General features: G+C 42.4%; 3 protein-coding genes across 11 annotated transcripts in view; 2 read left to right on the plus strand and 1 right to left on the minus strand.

The window, feature by feature from the left end:
- Positions 1–4,096, minus strand: part of LOC139804264 (multidrug resistance-associated protein 1) — a 49,600-nt gene extending 45,504 nt beyond the window's left edge. For 3 of the 4 annotated variants that reach the window (XR_011729310.1, XM_071761327.1, XM_071761326.1), the window contains exon 1: positions 3,909–4,040. Coding sequence is in view for 3 of the 4 variants with exons in the window: in XM_071761327.1 (XP_071617428.1) it covers positions 3,909–3,956 (48 nt within the window). In the remaining variant the exon portion in view is untranslated. Of the gene's footprint in view, positions 1–3,908 lie in introns of all 4 variants that reach the window. The other variant, XM_071761328.1, reaches the window with a different exon arrangement.
- Positions 4,097–7,854: 3,758 nt separating this feature from the next.
- Positions 7,855–11,334, plus strand: CEP20 (centrosomal protein 20). 4 transcript variants are annotated; one of them, XM_071761341.1, is made up of 5 exons: positions 7,856–7,963; positions 8,413–8,610; positions 9,127–9,211; positions 9,988–10,127; positions 11,249–11,334. In XM_071761341.1, the coding sequence occupies exons 1-5, from the start codon at positions 7,936–7,938 to the stop codon at positions 11,323–11,325; spliced, it is 528 nt and encodes a 175-aa protein (XP_071617442.1). In that variant the 5' UTR covers positions 7,856–7,935; the 3' UTR covers positions 11,326–11,334. The 4 variants fall into 4 exon arrangements, with proteins under 4 accessions (XP_071617446.1, XP_071617445.1, XP_071617442.1 ...); XM_071761345.1 differs by lacking the exon at positions 11,249–11,334 and having other exon boundaries at positions 7,855–7,963; positions 9,095–9,211; positions 9,988–10,125; XM_071761342.1 differs by lacking the exon at positions 8,413–8,610 and having other exon boundaries at positions 7,899–7,963.
- Positions 11,335–17,118: 5,784 nt separating this feature from the next.
- The window catches only part of MYH11 (myosin heavy chain 11), a 55,280-nt gene continuing 47,410 nt past the window's right edge, over positions 17,119–24,988 (plus strand). For all 3 annotated transcript variants that reach the window (XM_071761320.1, XM_071761321.1, XM_071761322.1), the window contains exons 1-2: positions 17,119–17,251; positions 23,466–23,824. In XM_071761320.1, the coding sequence (XP_071617421.1) occupies positions 23,483–23,824 (342 nt within the window). In that variant the 5' untranslated portion in view covers positions 17,119–17,251; positions 23,466–23,482. The remainder of the gene's footprint in view (positions 17,252–23,465; positions 23,825–24,988) is intronic.

The raw sequence follows: 24,988 nt of genomic DNA on the forward strand, positions 1-24,988 counted from the left end.
AGAACCTAACAGAACAGCAACCAGCTGAGGGAGGCTGGTGCATCTCCCCTAGCTACCACGATATAAGTCCAAGTACAAAACATAATGCCTTTGGACAAACACTCAGGAAAGTACATTTATTAAGCCAGACAAAACATGCCAGAAAGCCTGAGAATTCCTGACAGTAGCAAGGGAAGTAGATCCCAATCCTAGCAAGCTGGTCCCAAGGTTTTGTGAGCATTGATCTGCCTCACCTTTTCTCATCCACCCTGTTTATGTCCTTCCGTTCAGTTCCATATGAAGACATGCTAAACCCAGAATGGTGTTTGAATGCAATTTCTTTACTGACAAAGACACCACAAAAGCTTTCTGCACCAACAAGAAGCCTGGGTTTACACAGGCAAACACAGCTCTAGTAATTCAAACAAAAAGGAGATAAAACTTGCTTTTGTCCAAGAAGTGAATGGCATTAGTTGTTTTCAGTTCTTCCACAAGAACTAAAATCCCAACTAGAAAAACGCAGGAAAAAAAACAAACAAACAAACAAACAAACAAAAAAAAAACCAAACAGATGAAGAGTTAGAGGAAGCTTCTATCTAAATTAATTTCAAGAATCACAATATAAACCATTTCTCTCACATTTCCTTCTTAAACAAGAAGCTCAAATGTTTAAGTTGCTATTTTACTTACAAGCAATTTTGGTGCAGAACCTGGCTGAGCACCTTGAGAGAGACTGCTCCGTTTGAATTCACTTCTTCTTTAATATCTCCTACCTCATATTCCCAACAGCCCCATTGGTCAACCTTGAAAACTCTGAGTGTCACAAAAACTCTTTACCTCCTCCTTTAACAATTCCAAACATGAACAGACATCTCCAAGTGATACTGCGTAGTTCACAATTTCTGAAAACTGAAACTATCAAAAGATTTTATTCAACAGAAAACCAATAAACAATTTCAAAATACAACTGTACTGAAATGAACCAGTTGTGTGACCACCATGCAGCTAGGTCAGCAGACCAAGGTGTACAGTCAGTTCCAGGTTGGTATTGACACTTATTCCTGGTTACTTAAACTCAAAGATTTCCTCACACCACTTGCTTTTTTCTTTTTCTCCACTGGTACTGAAGCAAGGCAGACTGCACTCATACACCAGTGATACTCCAGGCAAAGCTATCTCAGCATGTCAGGTCACAAATTAAGTTTTACTGTTTAAAGAGGCCCATGAAATCCCTGAACTGAAATGCAAGTAGTGAAAAATATTGTCCCTAGACCATTAGTGTTTTTTTTTTAAAGCTTCTAGTGCTATCAAGAGTTATTTTATTAGTAACTTTATATTACACAACTGCATCTTTCTTTATATTATGGTCAAGATACTAATTCTGAGATACTCAGAGATGCCTGAGAACACACTGAAACACCCTTCCAAAAAGAGTATTGTTCACAGGAAGCAGAAACAGTTTGGTTTTGTAAGCAAATCTGGTTGTAGTGAAGTTAATACCCCAAGTGGGGGTACAGAGATAGGTTACACACTGAGGAGAAAAAAAAAAAAAAGGAGTGAAGAAGATATCGAACTTTCTTGGGCTGTTGACCTTTTAGGGTAAGTTTTAAATAAAACCAATCTGTTTAATTCTCAGGCAAGAACTTCCAACAATAACATTCCTTGGGTGTGCAAACAAGAAAAATCCTGGCTAGCAAAGCTTAAGAAGATTAGCATAGTCTTTATGGGTCCATTAGGTCCTTTCAAACTGTAAAGTCTTCCCCACAATTTAAAACTGAGTTGCCCCAAACTCTACACCATCCTTGACACAAATCATATCTCTTCCTTGATGCTGAGTCTTGTGAGTGCTAGGAAATCCCTCTGTTCCAGTGGCAAGGCTTCAGCACCAACAAAAACAGCTCATGTGGCCATATACTTCAAACATGTGCCACCAGGTATCCACCTATCACTTTGAGAAGCCAAAGAATGCAGACCATGAGTCTGGAAGGGCAGTAGCAAACACACAGATGATAGCTAGAAGCCCAGTGAAGCACTGTGTGTCTACAGAAAATCCATTACAACTGCAGCTTCAAATAGTAGCAACTATGGGAATACCAGAAAATGAAGCAGGAAGAATTTCTGTAAGAACCAAAACCAACATTACTACACACACACACCCCCACTGCTGGGAACAATACAACAACAAAGTGGATACAGAGTGGTGCTTCCGAGGACAAGTTCAGCAAGAAGATTTTTCCAGACATATTTTACACCGACTGAAATTTACCATTGTTCTTTTGCAGGATTAGACAAATCCAGAAATTCAACAACCACACCCATAGGATCTTTAGCTGGAAGAAATTAAAGGCATGCCATTTGGAGAAGGATGACAAATCACAGAAACATCTATATTCTTGGGAACCAGTGCAAGTAGTGAAAAAAAGGTATGGAGTAGTTATGACATGCCACAAACATCAGAAATAGGTGAGTATAATCAATTGTGTTTTCCTAACAAAAGAAGCTGCCATAATAAATTCTGTATAAAGTTGTTGTCCAGTCTCCTATGTGTTGTTCTTGCTTCTACCTGACATTTCATGCCCATAGTTCAAAGAACTGGCAGCTTTTTCACAAAATTACTACTGTCTCATCATTTTTTCCATAAACTGAATTCTGAAATATGTATTCTCTAAAACTCTTCAAATAAAATGCCTCATTCTAGGAGAGGGGAAAATATATTTGATAACTCATAATTTAGCCATTTCTGAGAAGCCTGAACATTAGCTGAAAAGAGATATGAACTTAATGTAAAGGAAGGTTAACAGTCATTGTTGATCAGCTGGGAAAGCTAAATATCTTAAAGTTTTAATTCTTTTATTAATATCTGCTGAGTAATATTTTAATGGTTCTTGAGATAAATGGTACAAAGGCATTTGTTGATAACATTTTTTAATAGTAACCTTCATTAGCTCAATAAAAAAAATCTGAGATACATGAAAAGTTCTTTGAACAGTAAAAACAAAACAAACCTACCACATTTTACTGATGCCCTTACGTTGCCTTCATCTGCTCACCCCCTTTTTTTCTTTTTAACTTCCACCTCTCTCTCCTCCCTTTCACACAACCTCCTCCGTGCAACCTGTTTCCCCCTTAGAAGGATTTTTCCTACCCTCCTGCCTTCCCAGGAGCCTCACTGCTGTCAGCACCTGCGTGTCTCTGTAGGAAGCCAGTACCTCACCGCTGAGCAAGACCCACACTGCAACACTTCTCAACACTTGCACATCACTCACCTTCCCGTAGCTGGTTTTCAGCTCACCCACAGCGGGCTGCGCTCACCACTCTTCATTAAGACAGAACGCAAATATTGCCATACAATCACGCGATACAGCTGCTAGACTGCAGAAAGCGTATCGCTGCCCTCCTTCACAGGACAGCACAGCAGTCCCCGCTACGATGGCAGCACTCTGTCACCGTTATTGTTATCAACGCCTCAGCCTCGAGTGAGACAGTCGAGCGGCGAAACGCCGTAGGCAGAGACCGCTCCGGTGACTCGGGAACTTGTCTCCAGTCTCTCGGACAAGCCCTCACTCACCGGTTCCCCTTTCCAAGCACTTCCCCGCCGGAAACCCCGAACGCCAGGCACGCCGGCTCCCTCCCCAGGACCCAGGCGGGGAGACATCGCACCCCGCCGGAGACCGGCGAGCTCCGGCCCTGTGCCCAGCCCGCGGCCGCTTCCCGCCGGTGCTCACACGGGCAGCGGGGCCCCCGCACTCTGCCCAAGGTGAGAGCCGACACGGGAGGCTCCAGGTTCCCCGCCGCCGGGCGCGGCCCCCTCGGGCTCCGCCAGCGGGCCACGATCGTGCCCCGTCCCACCCGGCTCGCCGCCATCCCTCAGTACCGACACCGGCAGCCGCCGCCCACCCGAGACCCCGCGGCCCCATCTCCCCGCTCACCCAAAAGGGGTCGTAGCCGCCGGCGCTGCAGAAGCTCTCGATCCCCATGGGGAGCGCCGAGACGACCGCGGGCTCCCGCGGCAGCGCTGTGCTTCCCCCTCCGCTCCTCTCCGTGCCCGGGCGGCGGCGGGCGGGGCCGGGCCGGCAGCGCCAGCGCCGCGCCCTGATTGGCTCCGCGGTCACGGGGATGCCGAGCCCCGGAGGCGCCACCGCCCGCGCTGCGCAGCCTCGCCTGGGCGGGGAGGGGAGGGCGGCGGGGCGCTCCCCGGGCACACCCAGCGGGGATGGAGGGTGGGGGCGGGAGGCTGGGACACCCCGGGCAGCTCCGGAGGAGAGGGCGAGGGGTTAGCGGCGTCCTGCGGAGCGCTCATGGCCTCCGCACACGTGGCGGCCCGAGACACCGTCAGTGGTGGAGAACGGACACCGGGGGCTGCGAGCCCAACACGTGTCTTCGTGCAAAACAGAACTCACCCCCGATCTCGCCAGGGTTAGAGGGGCGGAAGCACAGTCCCCTTGTCGCACCTCCGCCTCACCTCCCTGCCGAAGGTACGATTCTCCGTCCCCAGCAGCCTTCCGGGCCCCGCACCAAACCTGCCCTGTGGGCTTGACCAGGGTCACCGGCGAGCATCACGGCATCTCCTTCCCTGGGACGCCCTGGGACCAAAGACCCCACGCAGCCCCCCTGGAGAAGCACCGCAGTGTCCTGCCGGCACCCGGGCCCCGAGGGACAGAGCCAGGGCACCGTCCTTGGGGAAGGCCACAGTAAAAGCCTAGGCTCACCTTCAGATATTTCACTTTTCAATGTCAATCAGTTAAATTGGTTTTAAAGCCCTGAATTTGTTAAAACTGACTATCATGAACAGAAACTGAACCAAAATTAATTCATCCACAACCAAATTTGCACCAAAGTATGTGCCAGTTGAAATAAGTAACTCCACGACCCCTGTGGTTGCCTTTGGTTGTGTCCCACTCTGCTCTCTTCCCATCCTACTTAAAATGCATGTTAGAACCCAGATAGTATCCATGCTCAGCTGATTATCTAACCTGTTAGAACAGATCAGCTGGAACATGGGTGGCACGTGTAGGAATGGCATTATACACTGCACATGGGTACATGCTACCCTACATTTATCTATACACATACTACCCTTCAGATAGAAAAAGAACCTTAATTTAGAATGTCCTTTTGCATCCAGAGCAACTACAGCAATGGACAAAGTTTTTTGAAGAGAGCAGTGGATTTGGCAGGTTAAGAGTTGAACCTAATGATCTTAAAGGTCTTTTACCAAAACATATCTATGATTCTACAATTGTCTCATGTATAACTAACAAGCAAGCATCACACATACAACAAGTGTAACACAGATTGCTCTGTACTCACCTGCACATCTTCAGTGCAGTTTCAGAGCTGTGCTTGGTCATCAGCTGTGGCCAGACCACCCATCCAACTACAGCATTTCTGGTCTCTCTCTCCCCTGGCTGTCTCACACTGGGGTCACACAGTCCTCAATGAACTGAGAAGAATTGTCACAGAAAAATTAAATCAAACAGGGTGTCAGAATCTATACAAGTTTGCATTAGGTTAATCTTACTTCATAGCAGGTCAAAATCTTTACAGTATTGCAAGAGAACAGCTAAACATTGAAGCCCGATTCCCCTTCTTTTTATTAGGAATATTTCTGTCCTGTTTTGCCTACTTTCTACATCTTGAAATCATATTAAATACTCCAGTGGTCTGCTTTTTTATGCCTTCCATGCTCACTATGGCTTCTGTTGAAAAAGTCTCATCACAGTGCAGTATGTGTTATCCTGCTGCCTCTCAGCTCTAAGGAATACATTTTTTTCTCTCCTGGCTGCTCTGTAGTGCCTATTAATGATCATAGCTCTGACAGTTAATATGAGCTGTTTCTTAACTAAGTTGGAAAAATTTTCTTTTTTTTATAGCACTATTAATAGCATAGTAAATCAGAAAAAAAGGCTAGATAGATATAACAACCTCTAAGAGTTTAGCTTGAACGTATATTCTGTGTGTGATAATAGAATATAGACTTATACTTTAAATTATACTGGTAAAAAGTACTTAGGTTATAGTGATCATATGCACGGATTGTTTCAAACAAGAAAACAGTAAAGCATGAAGTGAGGAGGGTCAAGAAAAATAAATTCTTACCCACACATTTTTTGAAGGTACTATTTTATGCTAAAAGAGTAACAAAACTGAAGACTTTTCAAGTACTTCAATATAATAATTTTTACAGACTCAAACTGTCCCTGTACCATGGCCATGTATATCCAGGCTAATACTGGATCTACACTCCAATTTAGTTCCCTTCCAATTAGTTCCATCTTCTTCCCTTAGAAATTTGGATTTTAATCACAGTGCAGTCAAAATGCAGAGTAGATAATTAAATGGAAGGAAGAAGAGTATAAATAAAAGGAAGAAGAGTTCAGAATATAATGGACTCAAAATACTTGTTGTAGAGGAGAAAAAACAGAACTGACACAAACCCAAAACTGCAGATCTCAGAGGAGCAGAAAGTCACTGCTTGTGGATTTCAGCAACTATTGTTAAAACAGCATTTAGTAAATCTGATTAATAAAACAGAAACTGCAATCTTATTTAAAAGGACATCCTTCAATCATAAGAAAACCAAAACAAAATCCACCCAGAGCAAAATTTAATTTTGCAGGATACAAACTAAAGCTGGATAGAGACTATTGAGTGGAAACCAGCAATAACTTATTAACTGGAGATTTGGTGTAATAGAACAGTGAGCCACAAGAGCATGGAGAAATGTGGAAAGATGCAGAGGAAAATGTTTTGCTTGTGAAAATGCCATGCATGTTAAAGGTAAGCAGTGGTTCATCACCAGGTTTGCCCTAGGGATCTGGGCAGCAGCACTTAGCACTGACCAGGGCATTGCTGCTGCTGACTCACTGAAGGTAACTGATAAAATAAAGCAATAGATGAATATCACCATTGCTTCTGAAGACTGCTTTTATCCTGAAAATAAAAGTGAAAATCCCTGCCACAGATTCTTTGGGAGCTCATAATATAAATATTTACTTTGAGAGGAAATTCAAAGAAAACTAACTAAACCAAAACCAACCAAGCAAAAAAAATCCCAACAAAAATTTCCTCACCCCATACTTCAAGGCATAAGTGGTTTACTCCTTAAGACTCACATTTTCCTTCAAGCCCAAGCAGGCTGCTCCATTTAGACTATGACAAATCCAGTTTGTTCATCCACACTGGCTGCATTTCCTTTGGGAAATACTTAATAAAATCACGAAATAAACACTGTTGACTCATCCCAGCAGCACCAAGCACATACGCATGCCTCCACACACACCAGGGATCCTCACAGAGTTGCAAAACACCCTGTATACGGTTACATGTGGCAAGTCCTTTTAATTAAAAGCTCATCTTTGGCAAGTCCTTTAAATTAAAAGTTAATTTTTCAGGGACTCAGTACAAAACTCGTCGGTGACACACCAAGGCACAAACTCTCACTCACTCTCCTTGTTTCCACTTTTTCTCTTTTTTAATTTTTTTTTAAATCCACTTCAAATAAGGCAAAATGACAACCTTCGAAACGACAGAGGAAAAAAGTCCGTCCGTCCGTCTCCTCACCCCGCCGGCAGGGCAGACACAGGCAGGATACCGAACGGTAACTCCGTATGTATCACCTAGGCACCGCTAACGATGTTATCCCGGCTTGACCTTGCCAGCGGACACCGTGGCGGCACACGGGGACCACCCTGGGGCTGGGGACCCGCTCCCGTCCCGTCCCGTCCCCTCAGGGGCTGCGCTCCCGCCTCGCCTCAGGGAGCGAACGACTCGGACCCGCGCGACCCCTCCCGCGAACCGGCTCGAACCGCACGCGCCGGCCGGCGGCGCTCCCCCATTGGCTGAGGAGAGCCGAGAGGCGGGGCCGACACAGCCCCCTCCCGCCCCCCGCACGCGCAGTGTCCGCCCGGCGCCACCGCGGTGCCTCATCCGGGTCCTCGGGGCGGCGGTTGGGCCATGGCGACGGTGGCGGAGCTGAAAGCAGGTGGAGGGGCGGAGGGGAGCGGGGGGGCAGCCCCGGGGGGAGGCGGAGGAGGCGGCCGGTTCGGTAACGAGGTCGGCAACGAGGTCGGCCTGCGCTAATAGGGTCACCGGCTCCTCACACCTCCCTTTGGGGAGCCGCTGGAGGAACGGCCCTGAGCCTCCAAACAAACGTTCCGGCCTCGTCATTTGTCTCGGTCTGACAGTCGTGAAAAACGCCTTGGACCAGGAACTTCCCGGTTCTGAACGTGCTAGAACCTATGTTTACTACTAAAAAAATAATAAATAATTCTGGCTTCTTTAAAGGCTTAGTTTTTATCTGTTTCTAGTATTGTTACCTACAGACATCTGCACATTTCGCGGTAAATAGGCTGAAATTATGTTGATATTGTGGATAGTGCATCCTGCTTGAGTACGTTTGGGGTTTATTAACAGATCTTTCTATGGTAATAGTTTTAAAGGACACGCTGGAAAAAAGAGGTGCACTTGGAGAAATAAAAGCATGGATCAGAGCTGAAGTTTTTAAGGCACTGCATGACGAGAGTGAACCACGGCCACAACTGTCTCATGAAAATTTCTTAATCAATGAACTATTTCGTGAATACCTGGAATTTAACAACTATAAATACACAGCATCTGTTTTAACTGCAGGTATTGAGTCTGTCACCAATGTATTAATAGACAGGCACTGGTTGGTTGAGTAATTCCACTGATACTGTGAATAAGTGGGACTAAGCTGCACAATCTTTTCTTCTCATGGAAACAAATAAGATACAAAAAAATCTCTCTACAGCTTTACTTGCAGCATTAAGCCAAACCATACCATTAATTTTCAAGAAAACTCACCCTTTGCTCCCTTATCCTTGGGGTAAATGCTTTAACAGCAATTGATGCAAGAGTAAGAAAAGTTGCTGTCAGCCTGCAAATTCAAATACCTTTCTTGAAATGTCTGCTTTTATTTTGGAAATGGCTAACAATGTTTCTAAAGCATATATCACTTTTTTTTTTTAAGTGAATTTCCTGGAATTACAATATACTGTCAGATATCAGTAGTCTAAAAGGGGGGTGTGTGCTCTCGTTCTCTTGGAGTCTCCTTGGCCATGCTTAAGTTAATTGGTGATGTTTTTCTTGCCAGCCTTAAGAATTCAGGGGGAATCTCTTTTCCAGAATCTGGCCAGCCTGAAGTGCCCCTGGATAGACAGTTTCTTGCCAGAGAGCTGAACATAGTTGAAGATGCAAATGGAAAATCAGTGTAAGGAGTGATTTTGGAATGCACTCTCTATTCTGTTCTTTAGTGTTACTGTAAACCACATAAAAACGTTCTCAGCAACTGAAATGTGACTGGATCTCTGACATGCTGCAGTCAGACTCACATGGGCCAGTTTTCAAATGTACTCAACATTTAATTCTACCAACTTGACAGCATTTTCCAGATAGTGTACCTGGCACACCACAACACAGGTCTTCCCTACAGTCAGGAGCAGAAAACAGATACATTCTTTGGGTATCAGTGAATAGCTTTGCAGAGCAATAAAAATATTATTGTACTCTGAGATTAGATATAATTTTACCATGCTTTGATACAACTACATTACTGATCCAGGCTACTAAAGCAGGTTTAAACACAGCCAGTGTTCCCTTTAATTTGTGCTGTCAGAATCTGTCAGTTGCTTAGGAAGAATCAAGTCTAGGATGTGCAGCCCACCAAAGTCTGATCCTTTGCACTGCTTGGGAATGTGGGTTTGTGTCCTTGTGCTAAGCACCTTCCAGTTCTTCATCTTCAGGGGATCCACAGCTTAGTTGAGAGTGTCTTTTAGTGCCAGCTTTTTTGAGAGGGTTAGTGTTCAGGGGGGGCTTAGGGCTGTGCTTATTTATATATAATGACATTTGGCATATTTTAAGTAATTACTCCAAATACTCGAGAAGTGAACATTAAGATTTCAGAAGTTCTGAGGAAAAGGTGTTTTTTTTAATGCTTAGTATTTTACAGATGTCATAGACTGCTTTTGTCATTTCTCTCTTAAGCAGACCTCTCTTGTACGGAATTCTCTCTTCTCTCTTACATGGTGATAAAGAAGAAAGTACCCAGAATACCTTTCCAAAAGCATCTTTGCTGAATTATCCAAAGCAGAACCTTGGCAAACCACCTACTGAGAGAAATCACAAAGGTGAGTGTGGATATGGGGTTGTTTTTGTGGAAGTTTTGTTTGTGACTAAATTTGCTATATGATACACATGATTATAACAGCACAAACATGCATATGGACACAGTCTACCTCCACTGTTCTAGGAATGCTGACACCTTTTGTCAGAAAAATTCTTCAGAACAATGGTGTTTATACCTCAAAAATTCCATTAAGCTTTTCCTTTAAAGACTCTGGCATATTATAACTTCACTTTCTACTGGGGGAATTTATTACTATTGTGTTAGTATTATCAGCTCTTTCTTTTGTACCAAAAAATTGAAAAATAATGCCAGAGATATTACTGACAACTAAAAAGTGTGAGAGAGCACTTAATACCTTTTCTTCACAGTTCAATTCATAAAGAAAATGTTTTTTCCATTCTGCCAGAAGAGGGAGCTGAAGAAATAGAATTTCATACCAAAACTGCTATAAATATCTTTGTTAGAAAATAATTATTCCTATCAGAAATTTCTCCATTCAAATTCAGTGCCTGGAAGAATTGCTTTTAAACTATAACTTTTGTACCTCAGTTCTGAAATTGACACTCTGCAGGGTCATGGTACCGTGCTGACAGGGATTTGTTAAGTGTTAGTTACAAAATCAGGATTAATCATAAGACATGGCAACCCAATGCTTTTGGAACTAAACAAAAATATAACAGTTTTAAGGCTTTTAATTTTAAGTAACCACAGTCTGAAATTACTTTCTGTTTGTGGGATGTGTAAGTAGAGACCTAAAGAGAGTGGGTTTAAAATACTAATTATCTAGCTATTTTAGTTAGGCTGCATATTAAGGTTATCTTGTGTGTTTAGTTGAATTAATATTCCAATAACTGGTACAGACTGGGAATTCTGATAAAACATGGAATCTGCTGTTTGTCTTACTTCATTCACTGTTGCAGAGTTGAAGTTGTCTGAAATCCAATCTTTAGCAATGCAAAGCTTTTACCTCACACACTTCCAAGGAAAAATATATTTGTAAAATTCTCAAAGTTTCTTGTGATGATATTCTGTATGAAAGTTGATAGTAGTAGAAAATAGGAGCTTTTGACCCGTTGGCTCTCCAAGTATCTGAGAATACTTATGTTTGTTCTTCATTTTCAGATAGAATTCCAGAACCAGGAAGGATGGCTGGCACAAGCACTGAAGAACCCCTTGTTTTACAAAATATACACAGATGATACATTTCATGTGCTAATTTCTCATGGAAAGCTCTGTATGAGTTAATTTAGGAAATTATTCTTTGTGTAAGTTTCCCAGTATGTCCAATGGGACCATTTTAGCTTGTTAGATATACCCACGAGACAAGATGATGGGGTCATTCTTATGGACAGTGTCAAAAATGTTAGCAAAGGCTCTGTTCCTCCAGTTCTGATAGAGGGAAAACTGTACATGAAAATAGATAAGTGAACTCAGCCTAAATATACAGAAATATTAAAAATTTATCAGAAAACTTAGGATTTCTGCACTTTCTGTACTATATTGCATCTCTGTGTATCTTTCCTGTGTTTTTTTAGTAAAATTTTATAGTTTTATTGTGTGGTGTTTTGAAAGTGTTCAAACTACATATTTTAATCATTCTTCTACAAGAAGTTGCTGCTTTCAGCTAAGTAATGCAAAAGAATTTTGAACAGAAAAGTTCTTTAGAAGAGTAGTTGTTCCTAATTCTCCGGAAATGAGGACTATATTTATCTTCATGCCAACAAACAAATGAGGGTAAGTGTTTTCCATCTGGACTTGCTATAAATTGTACTGTATAACACTGAGTATATGGGAAGGACAAGAATTTCTGGGGTTTTTTCCAAACAACATGAAACTCTAAGTCAGGCAAAGCTAAAAATAGGTTGATAATAGATCACCAATTCCCAGAACTGGCTGAGGTATTTACATCTTTTTCTCCACTCATTTTTGCAAAATCTATAGATGTTTATGTTTCCAGTGGTACAGAGAGAAGTTTTGTCTAAGTTTTTAGGGTTGCCTTCTTAAAAACCTTAGTTGTTAGATAACTGGCATTCTAAATGGGGGAAAAAGAGGAAGAGAACTCACTGTGAATTTAAGTGAAAGGATCCTAAATTGTACAGACAGCACAGTTTTGCCTTCATCTTGATTTGACCCAGTTATTATTGCAGGTATTTTAATTTTTTTTTAATAAGCAGCCTAGCCTCTACTCCAGTATGAAATTGTAGAGAAACACATTGAAAGGGGAAGTTACATTTATCCTCACCCCCTTCCTCTGAAGGGCAATGCTGCCAGCTCCCCATTTGCTGATTTAGTATCTCAGAACTGTTTCCAAGAGGGGAGGACATGGTTTTGCAAATACCTCAGTCAAATCCATCTTTAAGTCTTCTGTAGCTTTGCATCAATTATAATTGACCATGAAGTCAAGCAAAGGAATTTATCTCAATACCCTCACTGTTAGCTCTGTGCTGGCACCACTGTCAGGTTCAATTACTTGGCTGAAAAGCTGTCTGTGTAAAACCAACCACCGTGGGATTCTGCCTCATTACTGGGGTCTTTCCTGCCACATCAATATAAATATTCACAATCACTGATCTCTCAATTCCTCTGTCTAAAAATACAGTAGGAAAATGGTCTTATAAGCTGTTATCTGCAAATTCCCTTCATTTTGGAATGAGCTGAGAGTATCTCTACAGAAATTTGCAAAAACAAACTTATGAAAAATGCAGATACAATTGCTCTGGCTAAAGAAATACCTGCATTTTTAAACTTTGGTTTTCCAGAGGTTAAATGCTAGGTCCCTGTTTCTCTAAAGCCAGTGGATCAAATAATTTCATTTATTTGGAATCTGTCTTGTCTTTTAAAGGGCAAGGAAAAGGGCTCTTGGAAGCACAAAAGCTCTTGCCTCTTATGCTATGCAAATCTTCCAGTGTAACCAAAGCCACTGCATCTGCTTTCTGTCTTCCCAGCACACGTCATACAGAAGTGGCCCAGGTGCCATGGAGCTCCCTGGGAAATTGATTTTTAGTGGGAGAAATCAAATACATCTCCAGTTCTGGTTGAAGAAGTCAAGGGGATGTTTGGTACTGGCCCTTCCCTATGCACACAGCTGAGCAGGCTCATGGTCTCCACAGCTACAAAAGCAGAGATCTGCAAGGGTGTCCTACACTGAGCTTTGAGCTAAAGCTGTATCACTGAAATCAGAGTAGAAACCTGCTTCAGACAGAAGGGAATCTCACAATTATTTTCTTTGGAGATTGCAACTTTGGCCCATTATCAGGACCCTGCACTGGTTTGGGAGGTGGGAGCCAGTAAATTGTCTTTCCAGTGATACTTATTTGTACAACAAAGCTCTGAAATATGTCTATGAAAATATACTGGGGTAATTACATTATTAATGCTCTGGCATTTATCCTCAGCAGTGCATGAAATACAAGAGCATCTTTCAAGATGCAGACAAGTAGCAAGCCCTCTTAATGTCAGGCAGCCTCACTTGTCTTGTTAACAGAGGAAGAAGAAATGCAAAGCTTGTGCATTATGGCTGCACTCTCAAAAAATAATTCCTTAAAAGTTTAAACTAAGCCAAGTCAATATTTAGATTAAAATAATTCACAATCCTAGAGTTAGGTTCAGGTTTAGGTAAAATTGCCATTTGTGTGAGCATGCACAAAAATTATTTTCTCAAATAATTTAAGAAGCTGTGACATCTTGAATTAACTGCCCTTCTTTCTACTTACACCAGAAAATGAAAAAAGATGCAAGTATGTTTGGAGGTCTTAGTGAGCAAAATGCATTACAGAATTTTAGTGGACAGAGAGAGACTGAGAGACTGTTAGGGAATTACATTAAAAGAAGCTGTTCTTTGTCCAAGCATGATATCACAAGTGAAGATGACAAGGGGCCAGTGGAGTTTGGTGTGGATATCAGATCTGGAAAGCATTTTGGAAGAACGTAACCCATGAGCTTGAAAAAAAAGCCCTCAGTTCCTTAAAACCAAATTTTTGCTCTCCTCTAACATCAAAGGAAACTGTTTATAGACTCAGCTGCATCAGTGCTGTTTCAGAGGTTTTAGTTTCTGTCATGCACAAGGGAATTATTTTTTTTTAAAGGTTTATCATTACACTCCAAGGACTTGGTTACGCTTTCCTTCCTCAGGGCTTCTTGTATCAAGCCTGCTCTCAGTGTCAGTTACCAGTTTTCCAGAAGAGTGATGATTATCATTGGGTGATTATGCTCTAGGAAAAGAACCCCCAAAATATTTGTTCACACCTGTAAGGGTGTAAAGGCAGCCTTTCAGTAGCAGCTGGTGTCATTGTTCCTTTGGATGCAGGTTGTCCCTCCTGTTGCAAGAGTACAATTTATCATAGCTGGTAACTCACCACTCTGCTTGTCTGTTCCAGTTATGCAGCCAGCTCAGAGAAACATTGTTGATAAACTTAGGTAAAAACATTATTAAACAAAAAAACAAACAAAAAAACCTGCTTACCTGGCACACATTACTTCACAAACTGACATCACCATCCATGCTTTTCTTTTACCCTTTTGTTGTATTCACCTTGGTAAGGCTGCTCAAATTCCCTTCTTTCTCAAGTCCTCTTTTTTCTCAAGTACAATATTTACAGTCCAAATTCAGCAAGGAGATATTTACAGGCAGACTGCTCAATATTTTATTTTTCCTAGAAAAGTAATAAAAACACATAAATAAATAATTCAGTTTTATGCTTTGTTTTTAATAAAGCTTATTTTGTTGTCACAAAGTCATCATCCACTGGGAATCCACAGCTTTAATTCTGAGACAGCTTTGGTTAAAAAAAAAATACCACAATATTTAGGAAAGTCCAACCAGGCTACTACATCAGCATAATCTTGCATTCACTTTTAACTGAATGTCAGAAGCCAGGCTGATCCATATCAATTCCTGTTGCACATGGCTCAATAGTGCAACTGTTTCAGTCCCAGCAGCAGTTATTTTTTAGGCTTTCCAGCTCCATTTAATGTCACATAATATATCACCCTCTACTACTGCCTCTGTTAAATACACTACTTGGGCAGCAAGCCCGTGTGTGCACATGCAGTGGTTTGCAAACCAGCCAGAATAATTTCCACTCCTTTTTAAGCTACTATGAAAATGTGCCTGGTTTTACGAAACAGCTGCATGGGTTTAAAAGTAACATCTTAGGATACTTTGATGAATGTTGAAACGATCATACTTTTCAGAGGACCCCTTTGCATTTCATTAATTTATATTAATTGTATTCTTATTTAAAAGCTCAGCTTGCAACGAAGAAACTGGGAAAAAAAAAAAAAAAAAGTTTGAACTACATGGTGGGGAACTTTTCTGCTAACGAGGGCAAGTATCTTGGATTTATCTCCTGGTGATCATTTCTCCTGGCTTCTCTCCAACAAAGTGACACATGCATGAGTCTGATATGACATTGCTGCCTTTCAGCTCCTGGAAGGGCTTCACAGGGCTGGGTGGCACTTACCTTCCATCTGGGGGACAGGGCAATTTGTCACCTCCACCTTCCCCCTGGCCCTTTACCACTGCCTCAATCACCACCACCAATTCTACCCTCAGACCAGTGGGAAGCTGGCAGTGGGACATTGGCTGAGACCCCCATGGGGAAGGACAGGCTGCACCTGCTGGAAACGTGCATCTGTGTTGGCAATTTTGGTGTCCTCCAGCTAAAGCCTGAACACAAGACCATACCTGGGACTTCTGAAATGTTTCAGGGACAAAACTCCAAGGCTCTTCCTCCCGCTCCTTTACCTAAATTTGTTCACCACTCGCCAGAGCTGGAAAAAGGGGCTACAGTAGGTCTGTCAGACTGGCAAGCACTGGTACTCTGATGAAGTGACAGCCAAGGTTTTCAGTCTAGCTTCCCCTCACAGGTATTTTTTTAAGATGCTGAGACCAGTAAGCCTCATCCATCTTCCTCAGAGGGGTTTATTTTCCAGAGAAGAGAGGTCTGTTGATGTTGAGAAATTATTTCACCCAGGTCTGTGCTCTGATCCTTTGGGTATACACCATATTTAGTCTGCTGCTGAGAGGGGGTTGTTTCGGTATTTTGTATTTGGCACGTTGATGGGAATTCCTAGAGGATCCTAGCTTTCCCTTTTTGGGATGTCTCAATCCACAGGTCCTACTGCACAAGGCTGTTGGCTACTAGCAGGGGAAGGAGGGGGGACAGCTGGGGACTGAAGGTTTGGGAGGTATGAGGGATGTTTGACAAGGACCAGACCACTTCCTAATCCCTGCAGGTCTGGCTCCCAGCACCCTGTCCTCCTCTCCCACCCAGCACATGGTGCCTGCCCCCTGTTCTTTCCATTGCATCCTGGGGACTATTCCCCCTCAGCTATTTATCATTTTCCTTCTTCCTTTTATGGAGAGAGGGATGTATTTCTTATAAATGAAAAAGCATTTACAGTCCTTTCTCTGGAATTAAGCTGGGCACTGAATTGCAAAAGAAACTTGGGTAAATCCTCCGGGGAGGTGGGAAATGACCCTCTTGTTCCCGTGGGGCAAAAGAGGCTTCAACCAGCCCCAGGCTCCAAATGTCACATAAACACAGGAGACCTAGAGCAACCTCCACATGTCCCTGCTGTTAGGAATAGCTGTCCTCTCCCAAGCAGCCCCTCAACTCAGGGACTTAACTCACTGATGGTGGGTGGGAAAACTTCTTGTGCCACACAGATCTGTGATTTGCCCTCTCTCCTTCTCCTAGGCAGGGGTCCACAAAGAACAAGGATGTTGCCAAGGCAGGAAGGAGTTAAAAAGTCCATTTGCTTGGCAAAACACCCTAGGAAAAATCAAAACCACCAAACTTGTGAGCTAGGGGCACCCCTTCCATGCCTTTCCTAAGTCAGAACCAGCCCGCGTCCCTAAAGAGCAGCTCAGGGCAGGGGCAGATGCCCAGGGTTAGGCCCTGCTGGGAATGAGGTCCTTGGCTCAGGCTGGTTTTTTTAACCCAGGTATTGAGAGGATTTTCCAGCAGGACGTCGTTTCCAGGGCCCCTCCCCACTGACAAGATTCTCCTCCTCTATATAGGGAGGCTGCAAAGGAGGGGAGGACTTGGACTGTCCCAGCTGGTGGCTGCACAGGTTCCCGGTTCTCCACTCCACTCCGCTCTGCTCCCCCCATCGGACACTGTGAGTACCTCGGGATCCCTGCTGGGGATGGGCTGGGGGCTTCTGTGCTTTGGGATGGAGCAGTTGCTTTGCAAACATATTCAGTGAATTAACCTGCAGACTGCGTAGAAATTAGAAATAGGAACAGACTTATCAGACACTTATCAGACTTATCTCATCAGACCAATATATTCGTTTATGCCAATCTGTGTGTTTCTGACTGGTTTCTGTTTAGAATGAACTGGAGCCCACACACGTTTGAAAGCCTGCACATATGTTCTAGCTCTTTCCTTAGCCACTTCTAACACTGCTAGTGCTAAACTGAGCCCTAGAGATGCTGGGTGCAGGACATGAGTTGTGCTCCAAGCCATTGGCAACGCAGCTCACAAGGTGCTGGTGCTGCCGGGTGGTGGCAGGTACAGGCTCCAATCAAGCATCTCATGTGCCATCAGTAAAGAAGAAACCTGGTAGGCTGAGATGCTGGGCTTCTTCAGGTATTTCTACGTTTTCAGTGCTTATAAGGAAACTTAGGGCTCTTCCCATGATCTTTATAGAAATTATACTAAAATAAAATAAAATAATTAGTTTGTCAGTTCCTTGTTCTTTAAAAACAGGAAAAATGCTTAAGTAGTAGAAGAATAAAAGGAAAGAATTCTTATGCTTTACCATTACATATGTATGTTTTCATATACTAGGAATAAAGTTTAAGCAAAAATAATCTGATAATTTTCTGAACTACACAAATTCGATTAACCTCAAAGTGACGTGCCTTTTTTAAAAGGGAAAATACAGCATCAAACTTGTAACTTTTTTTACTCAAGGTATTTTGTTAAAGAGGACAGTAGATGGCAGCATAGAAAGCAGCTTCAGTGTCATCCCAGCAGTTCACTGCCTTCACATGCACAGAAATATATATATGTATACACATACCTAAATATTGATATGTACTTGAGATGTGTCATTAATAAGCCATGAGAAATTTAAATATACAGGAGTATATGCATAAATATAAGGAAAATCAAATATTTGCCATTATCATCTAATAGATAGATCTCAATAAAATCTTTTCTATAGTGCACTTGCTCAAAAACAAGCCGACTTGTTTTCACCCTTTCACTCGAAGCACTGCAGCTTGCAACAAGATGCTGTGCACAGACTGACTGCTGAGCTCCCAAAGTTCCCAATTCCCCCAAGCCACCAATAGAGGTGAAAACAATGAACCCCCAGAGAGCAAAGTGCTTGATTACTTAATCACTTGAGTTTCATACTCCTCTGGCTGTATTTGCTTAGATGTAAACACTGATTTTTATTATCTCATTTGCAATTGACACACCAGTCCCTAAAAGGTATTTGTTTTGAATTTGTTATCATTACATTTTTGTGGAACAGCTCCTATTGAAAAGAACATCACCATATATGGTAGCAAGCACAGATCTGTGCAGAGGATCCCAACTCTTTCTAATTCACTGAGACTTGTTAGTTGCAAATCTGTTGGCTTTTAAGTATGTTAATTTTAGAAGAAGCCAAGAGCTAGAGAAAGTTTTCCAACTTATCCAAAGTCCCATTAAAATGTGGGTTATGAACACGCAGAGTCTGATTTACTTAACAGGATGACATTTGGGCATATCTGAAATAGTTGGTATTTTTCAGGTAAATGGCATCTATGCCCATATGATACAATTGAAGTCTTTTTTCCTTCTTTAATTTTTACAGTTTGTAACACAGGTAATTCCTGTGCCAATTTCTTTGGAGTATTAAGGGAGCTATCAAGTGTTTAAGCAGAGTTATGTAGTAACTTGAATTAATAGAAATGAGAAGACCTAACAGGAGGCCAAGGCACTTACAAACATTTTGATTTAAATGCATGGAGAAGGAATTAAACAAACAAACCAAAACCACAGAATAACAGCCCTGCGAAATGAATGAAAAAGTTATTTCTTAAAATACAGACTTTCCCTCTTCCGTGGCTGAACAGCTATCTACTAGTACTGATGATATCTCCATGTTCGGATGAAAATGTCCATTATGAAAGTAAGGATTTGAGGGGTGGGGGTGCCAGTGCCCAGTAGGGAGAAGTGAAAGGCAAGGAGGGACTGGTAACAATGCTTGTGACAAAGCTATCTGTGCTGGGGAACCAGTTCCCAAATGAAGATCACAACATTAGGATTCACTCCTAGATTTTTTTTTTTTTCAGGCAATGCTCAGTTGGGCAATTCAGTGAAGTACTGGAAAAGTGAAAGAACCAACCTGGAAAGAACATAGTCAAGAAGTACTGTAGCCAAAGAAACGCAGTTTGAGTCTTGCAGCAGGTTACTGCTGCATTATTCCATCAGAAACAACTTAAGAGAGAGAGCAGGATTTGTTTTCTGAAAATAATTCACATACTTGGCTACATGTTCCTCTGTTCTAATAATTATTCCCTGTACGCCTGTGATAAGCTTTTGTTCTGACGTGCACATCCTGCAGAGGAAGGGAGAAGTGTCATTTATCTTCCCATTAGCAGAAAAGCAGTCCCTCTAAGCTCTGACCCAGGAGGCAATTCTGCTTGGCCAATAGCCTTTTAATTACAGTGCACTTCCTGGAGACACTTATGCTTTGTCCTTGGAATAATATACTCAGGATAAACTGCTTGTTCAACTTCTGTTACTGATGTGATAAGGGAAAAGATCAGACAGATACATCTGCAGTGGGACAGCAGGAGGAGGACTTGAAAGCAAGCTGTGAAAGCACAGTGTGTCTGTATGTACATACACAGTGGGGCTCTAGACAAGTGTAACAGATGGATCCAGAGGCACATTTATAAGGCAAGCAACTTGATATCGTTGGTATTTTTGTGACTGCTTTTCCTCCCTGTTCCTTCTTCCTTCCTCAGGATAGCTCACCTCTGTGTATAAAAGTATTTACTCTTGTCTGTGACAGAGGCTATCATCTACCTAAAAGAATGGACAAGAACCTCTTATCCAGCAATAAGATACTGGTCTCCACTTCTCTTAGTCAGCCCTACAGATAAAAACCAGGAATTGGCCAAGGGGTAAAATTTGCCTTCTCAGGGAATGTTCTTGATAGGCAGTAATGACTCCCCAGTATCAATCTTATGATGAAGCAGAGCAGTTTGGTCTTTATCAGAGATGGTTCATAAAGTTTACTGCAAATTATTAATCAGAAAGCTTCAACAGCTCATTAGTTCAGTGCACAGCACCTCACTATGACACAGCTATTTGAGTTTGTGGAGCTCGCCTTCTATCCCTTCCATTTAGAAACCTTTCTTTAATATGAATGTTTTAATTAATATTTGTTGTTATACAACCATTAATATTCATTAATTCACACTTCATAACTACATCTTTTTTACTCTTGTGGTACTCAGCTGCTAGTCAAACTTGAGCCTCAGATTCAAGGATCAGTCATGAAAAGTTCTTTTTAACATGTATCTGTGTTTTCTTCTCCCTGTATTTCAGAGAAGCGATGAGATTCAGCTCAGACTGTCTATTCCCTATTTCTTATAGAGGGTTTATTCTTACCATGTCTAAATTAGTCAAACATAGCACTTAGATCTAGTGAATAAAAACTTGTCTTTCCAAACTCAGCAGTCTAGGCTCTTACACCTTCCACTCTTACACCTTCCAACCTCATCTCCCTTTCAAAAAGACCGAATTGAAACAACAAGGTGCAGAAAGTTTTATGTGCAGGAAGAAGGAAGAGAATGTAGCAGAACACAGACCAGCTCTCAGTTTCATGCTGTAATCTGTGGGAGAGGTCTTTGACTTAGCATGTAGCAAGGTAAGGAACTTCCCCTGGGTCCTTGGGCAACAAAACAGCAAAGAACCTCTGGGTCATCCCACTGGTGACACGCTTTGTAGAAGGCTAACACTGTTTAGCTTTGGTTGGGTTTTTTGGGGTAGAACATTAGGGTGATTTGGCTGTCTGATTTCAATCACCATCATTTGTGGGCAGCCTCAGAGCAGCGAGATATGACTCTGAATCTCAGCTCTGAATTTCAGTCTAATTTTTGGTGTTTCTGTTAGCAATACCAAATTCCTATTGTTTTGAATATGCTACCACTTGGCACTTTACCCATGGGCAGCCCAATCCAATCCTTCTGATGCTTCAGGATGACCATACAGCTCTGTCTTTTGGACCTAAGAGGGACTGAAATCCTCCCACTTCATTGGTGCAGCAGTTCCTCCCAGGCTGCTGGGCAGTGGGATGGAGAATGTGCCTTGCCCACTGCTACCACAGCATGTGGAGAGAGGCCATGGCAGGTCCCTGCTGCTCCCCAAGCCTCTGGCTCCTGGAGCCCCAGCCCAGGGCTCTCTGTTCCCCAGCTTCACCCTGTGGCCGCCAGCTGGAAAGCTCAGCTGGAGAGAATACCATCTCCATTATTGGAACTGTGCAGCTCTACCAGCCCTCTTGGCAACAAGGAAACATTTTCTGCCTTGATCTGCTCAGAGGTCAAATAGTTTCCTCTTGCAGCTCTCTTCCAAGAATCCCCTGGGAGCAAGTGGAGGGCCACATCCTACAGTGCTCCCCGGCAGAGAGGGGGTGGTGGGGAAAGCACAGAGCTGAGCTATTAGGGTCTCCCTCCCCTCCACCCAAACCACAGTGCATCTGCATGGACAGCCTGGCTGAATTTCCCTGCTGAGGATTCCAGGACAAGCCTGGTGGCTCTGGAACAAGCGTACCTAGAGGAAAGCTGCTGGGGTTTTTTTAGATGAAAGAACTGTCAAGGGAGTTTAAAGAGCTAGGGCATCTAATTTCCCCTGAATCTCAGTGGGACATCCTCTAACCCTCTTAGGCACCTCTAAAATCCTAGTTTTGTTTTTAAGTTGTATGTCACCTTCTGCATGACCCATGCTTCTCTCTCAGACCCCTCATACAGTCTGGCCTTGCTGAAAAACAGTAATCTTTGGGAAGGCTTTTGGGACAAATATTTGGAAAACAATCTCTGAAACTCCCAGAGCACAGGGTGTCCATTTGACTACATTCCGCAGAGCTTGGTCTTTACAAGTATAATTCTGCTTATGGGTTCATTGCTGACATGTTTCACAGTCAGTTCTCCAAACTCCCTCAAGATTCACATTTGTTTGAATGCTGTAAATATTGAATTTATTCTCAATAAGGAAATGAAACAGCCTCAGTCTTCTGGAGATGCTTTTCTTGGGCACAGACTCTTCCGTACTCCGCGCTGTAGCTCCTCCTCAGCTCCCCTCTCTGCTCCACTGCAGCTTCCCTGATGAGCACCAACTCTTTCCCTGCCCTGTAGCAAACCACAAGAAGTCCTCTGTTTACTCCTTTCCTCATTTAGAGATGCCTGTCCCACGGGGCTGAGCAGAACACTTACAAAAGCTTCAGCATTGTCAGCAAAGCTCTTGGCAGCTGCATCCTAACCTCCAGTATCCAGAGCAGGAAAGGAGGTGCCTCCTCCCTCCCAAACACTGAGCAAATCAGCCAAAACCCCCCACAGGGCTCTCAGCTGCAGAGTAGATACATTGGTCTGCTCCATCCAAGTGCAGCTCTACAATGCTGTTTTAGCCACGTTCAGCTGCACGACACGGATGGATCCTTCCAATTTGAGCAGCAAGGAGATGATGTTCAGAGGATCTAAAGCTGACGCAATTCCCAGACTTGTTTTCTTTTTTTTTTTTACATTTTGTCTTTTGACCTTTTCTTAATTTTATACTTCTCCAAACGACATGGTATCAGACTGATTGGAAATAGCCCTTTGCAAGAAAAGTGTGATTCTGTCTTTTCTGGGACACAGCCTAGAAACTGTTCTTCTACTAATTCCTTCATTATTACACTGGTATTTCATTATGCACCAAACAGTATTTGGGTGATAAGAATTTTTCTATGTATCTGAAGTAAGTTAACTTCGTGATGGGCAAGAGATGAGACTGCAGGAAGCAGTTCAATGACAGTCCTGGTGCATCCCTAACAGCCCCATTGCACAGACATTAGTTATGCCATAGAACATAAACAAAATCAAGTAATAAGCTCAAGTGTCCTTGTTTGTTTTAGTGCATAAAGCTTTTGATTTAGCTAATTTCAAACACTGTAACAGACATTTTAAGGTATCTAAAATGGCACCCAAAAGTAACTGCACAGAAATACAAGATATGAAACAGCACCTATAGTGCTTTGGGTCTACTGCACGACAGATTTAATAGGTGTGTTTTGCCTAGAACATCTCCGTAATTGCCTTCTTTTAAAGAAATATATTTTGCTTCCTCAACAGGCGTCTACTGAGTAAAAATGGCTCACAAATCTCTCAGCGATGATGAGAAATTCCTCTTTGTGGACAAAAACTTCACTAACAACCCACTTGCCCAGGCTGACTGGTCAGCGAAAAAACTGGTTTGGATTCCATCAGAGAAACATGGATTTGAAGCAGCAAGTATCAAGGAAGAGAAAGGGGATGAGGTGACAGTTGAACTGACAGAAAATGGAAAGAAAGTGACACTGAGCAAGGATGACATCCAGAAGATGAACCCTCCAAAGTTCTCCAAAGTGGAGGACATGGCAGAGCTGACTTGCCTCAATGAAGCTTCAGTGCTGCACAATCTAAGGGAGAGATACTTCTCAGGTTTAATTTATGTAAGTACAATCAAACATGGACATCACTTTTCCTATTGCATGCTACCATGTCCCATCACGAAGAAGGTGGATCCCAGTCACTGTCAGGGATACATCCAGTCCTTGGATGTAACACTGCTAAGCAAGCAGTCACTCCTCAGAAGTGGCATTCCAAACCAAAAATATTTATGGTTCACTTTATTCCCCACAACTTTCCTATTTTAATAATAGCTTCCTTACTTAATTAAAATACATTAAGGTTTATTTTCAAAAGCTAGGGTAATTCTGAAAGGATTGTTGGCTTGGAAATCCCTTTCTGTAGCTACACAACACCAGTCAATCAATGGGGACTTTTGAATGTCTCCCACATAAACCTGAACAAGTTTCTAGCAACTTGCAAGACAAACATAGAGAAAAGCCACATCATGCAGTCTTTTCCCAGTCAGAACTCCATCTGAAAGACAGGTGACAAATTCTGGTTTGATGGGTGCTTGAGTAAAACCTTACATTTGAATAAATGGATAAACCCATTGGAATTCAAGTGAGAATACTTATATGCTCCAGTGTGTTACAGAACCAAAGTCATGCATCCACTAAACCCCTTTTTATTTTCCTGTGTTGATCAATTTATAGATTAGACAAGTCTGGAAAAATTATAATCTTTCCTATGTTCCTGTGAATTTTGGCCAGGATTATTTTACCTTCCAGTCCATACAAGTGTATTAAGACAAGCACACTACTAACCCCTCTAATCTTTGCACAAACAGTAAATAAACTGCACAGTAAGAAAGCCTGGAAACTTTCTGTGGAATTGAGCATAGAATCTTTGGTGGGATCCCTACACTGCAGAAAAGTCATCGACTTTTTCAGTCCATGAAAACTTTACTTGTATGACAGACCACTGATGAGTGAAAGAAAATGCAGAGCTTAAGTAACAAGGTTTTAGAAGCAGGAGCAGAGCTCTCATAATTAAGATGAGCAATGCTAGATTGTAGAGTAGGAAATGAAGCAAAAAATACAATAGTTATATATAACTCAACAAAGGAACTATTTAACAGTTATGCAAAACTTCAAAGAGCCAAACCCAAGATCTTTCCTTCAGTAATGTATTAAAATGCCCATCATCAAGATTCCCAACAGAAATGAGACTTGTCAGCTTTTCAGTATTGGAGTTTATTTGATTAT

The sequence above is a fragment of the Heliangelus exortis genome, chromosome 17, assembly GCF_036169615.1.
Source record: "Heliangelus exortis chromosome 17, bHelExo1.hap1, whole genome shotgun sequence".
NCBI classification, from domain to species: domain Eukaryota; kingdom Metazoa; phylum Chordata; class Aves; order Apodiformes; family Trochilidae; genus Heliangelus; species Heliangelus exortis.

Bases quoted from the DNA above. Each gene is read 5' to 3' on its own strand.
- CEP20 (XM_071761341.1), top strand. From the start codon at position 7,936: ATGGCGACGGTGGCGGAGCTGAAAGCAG. The intron at 7,964-8,412 runs GTGGAGGGGCGG...CTATGGTAATAG, and splicing joins GGTGGCGGAGCTGAAAGCAG to TTTTAAAGGACACGCTGGAA. The intron at 9,212-9,987 runs GTAAGGAGTGAT...TCTCTTAAGCAG, and splicing joins GATGCAAATGGAAAATCAGT to ACCTCTCTTGTACGGAATTC.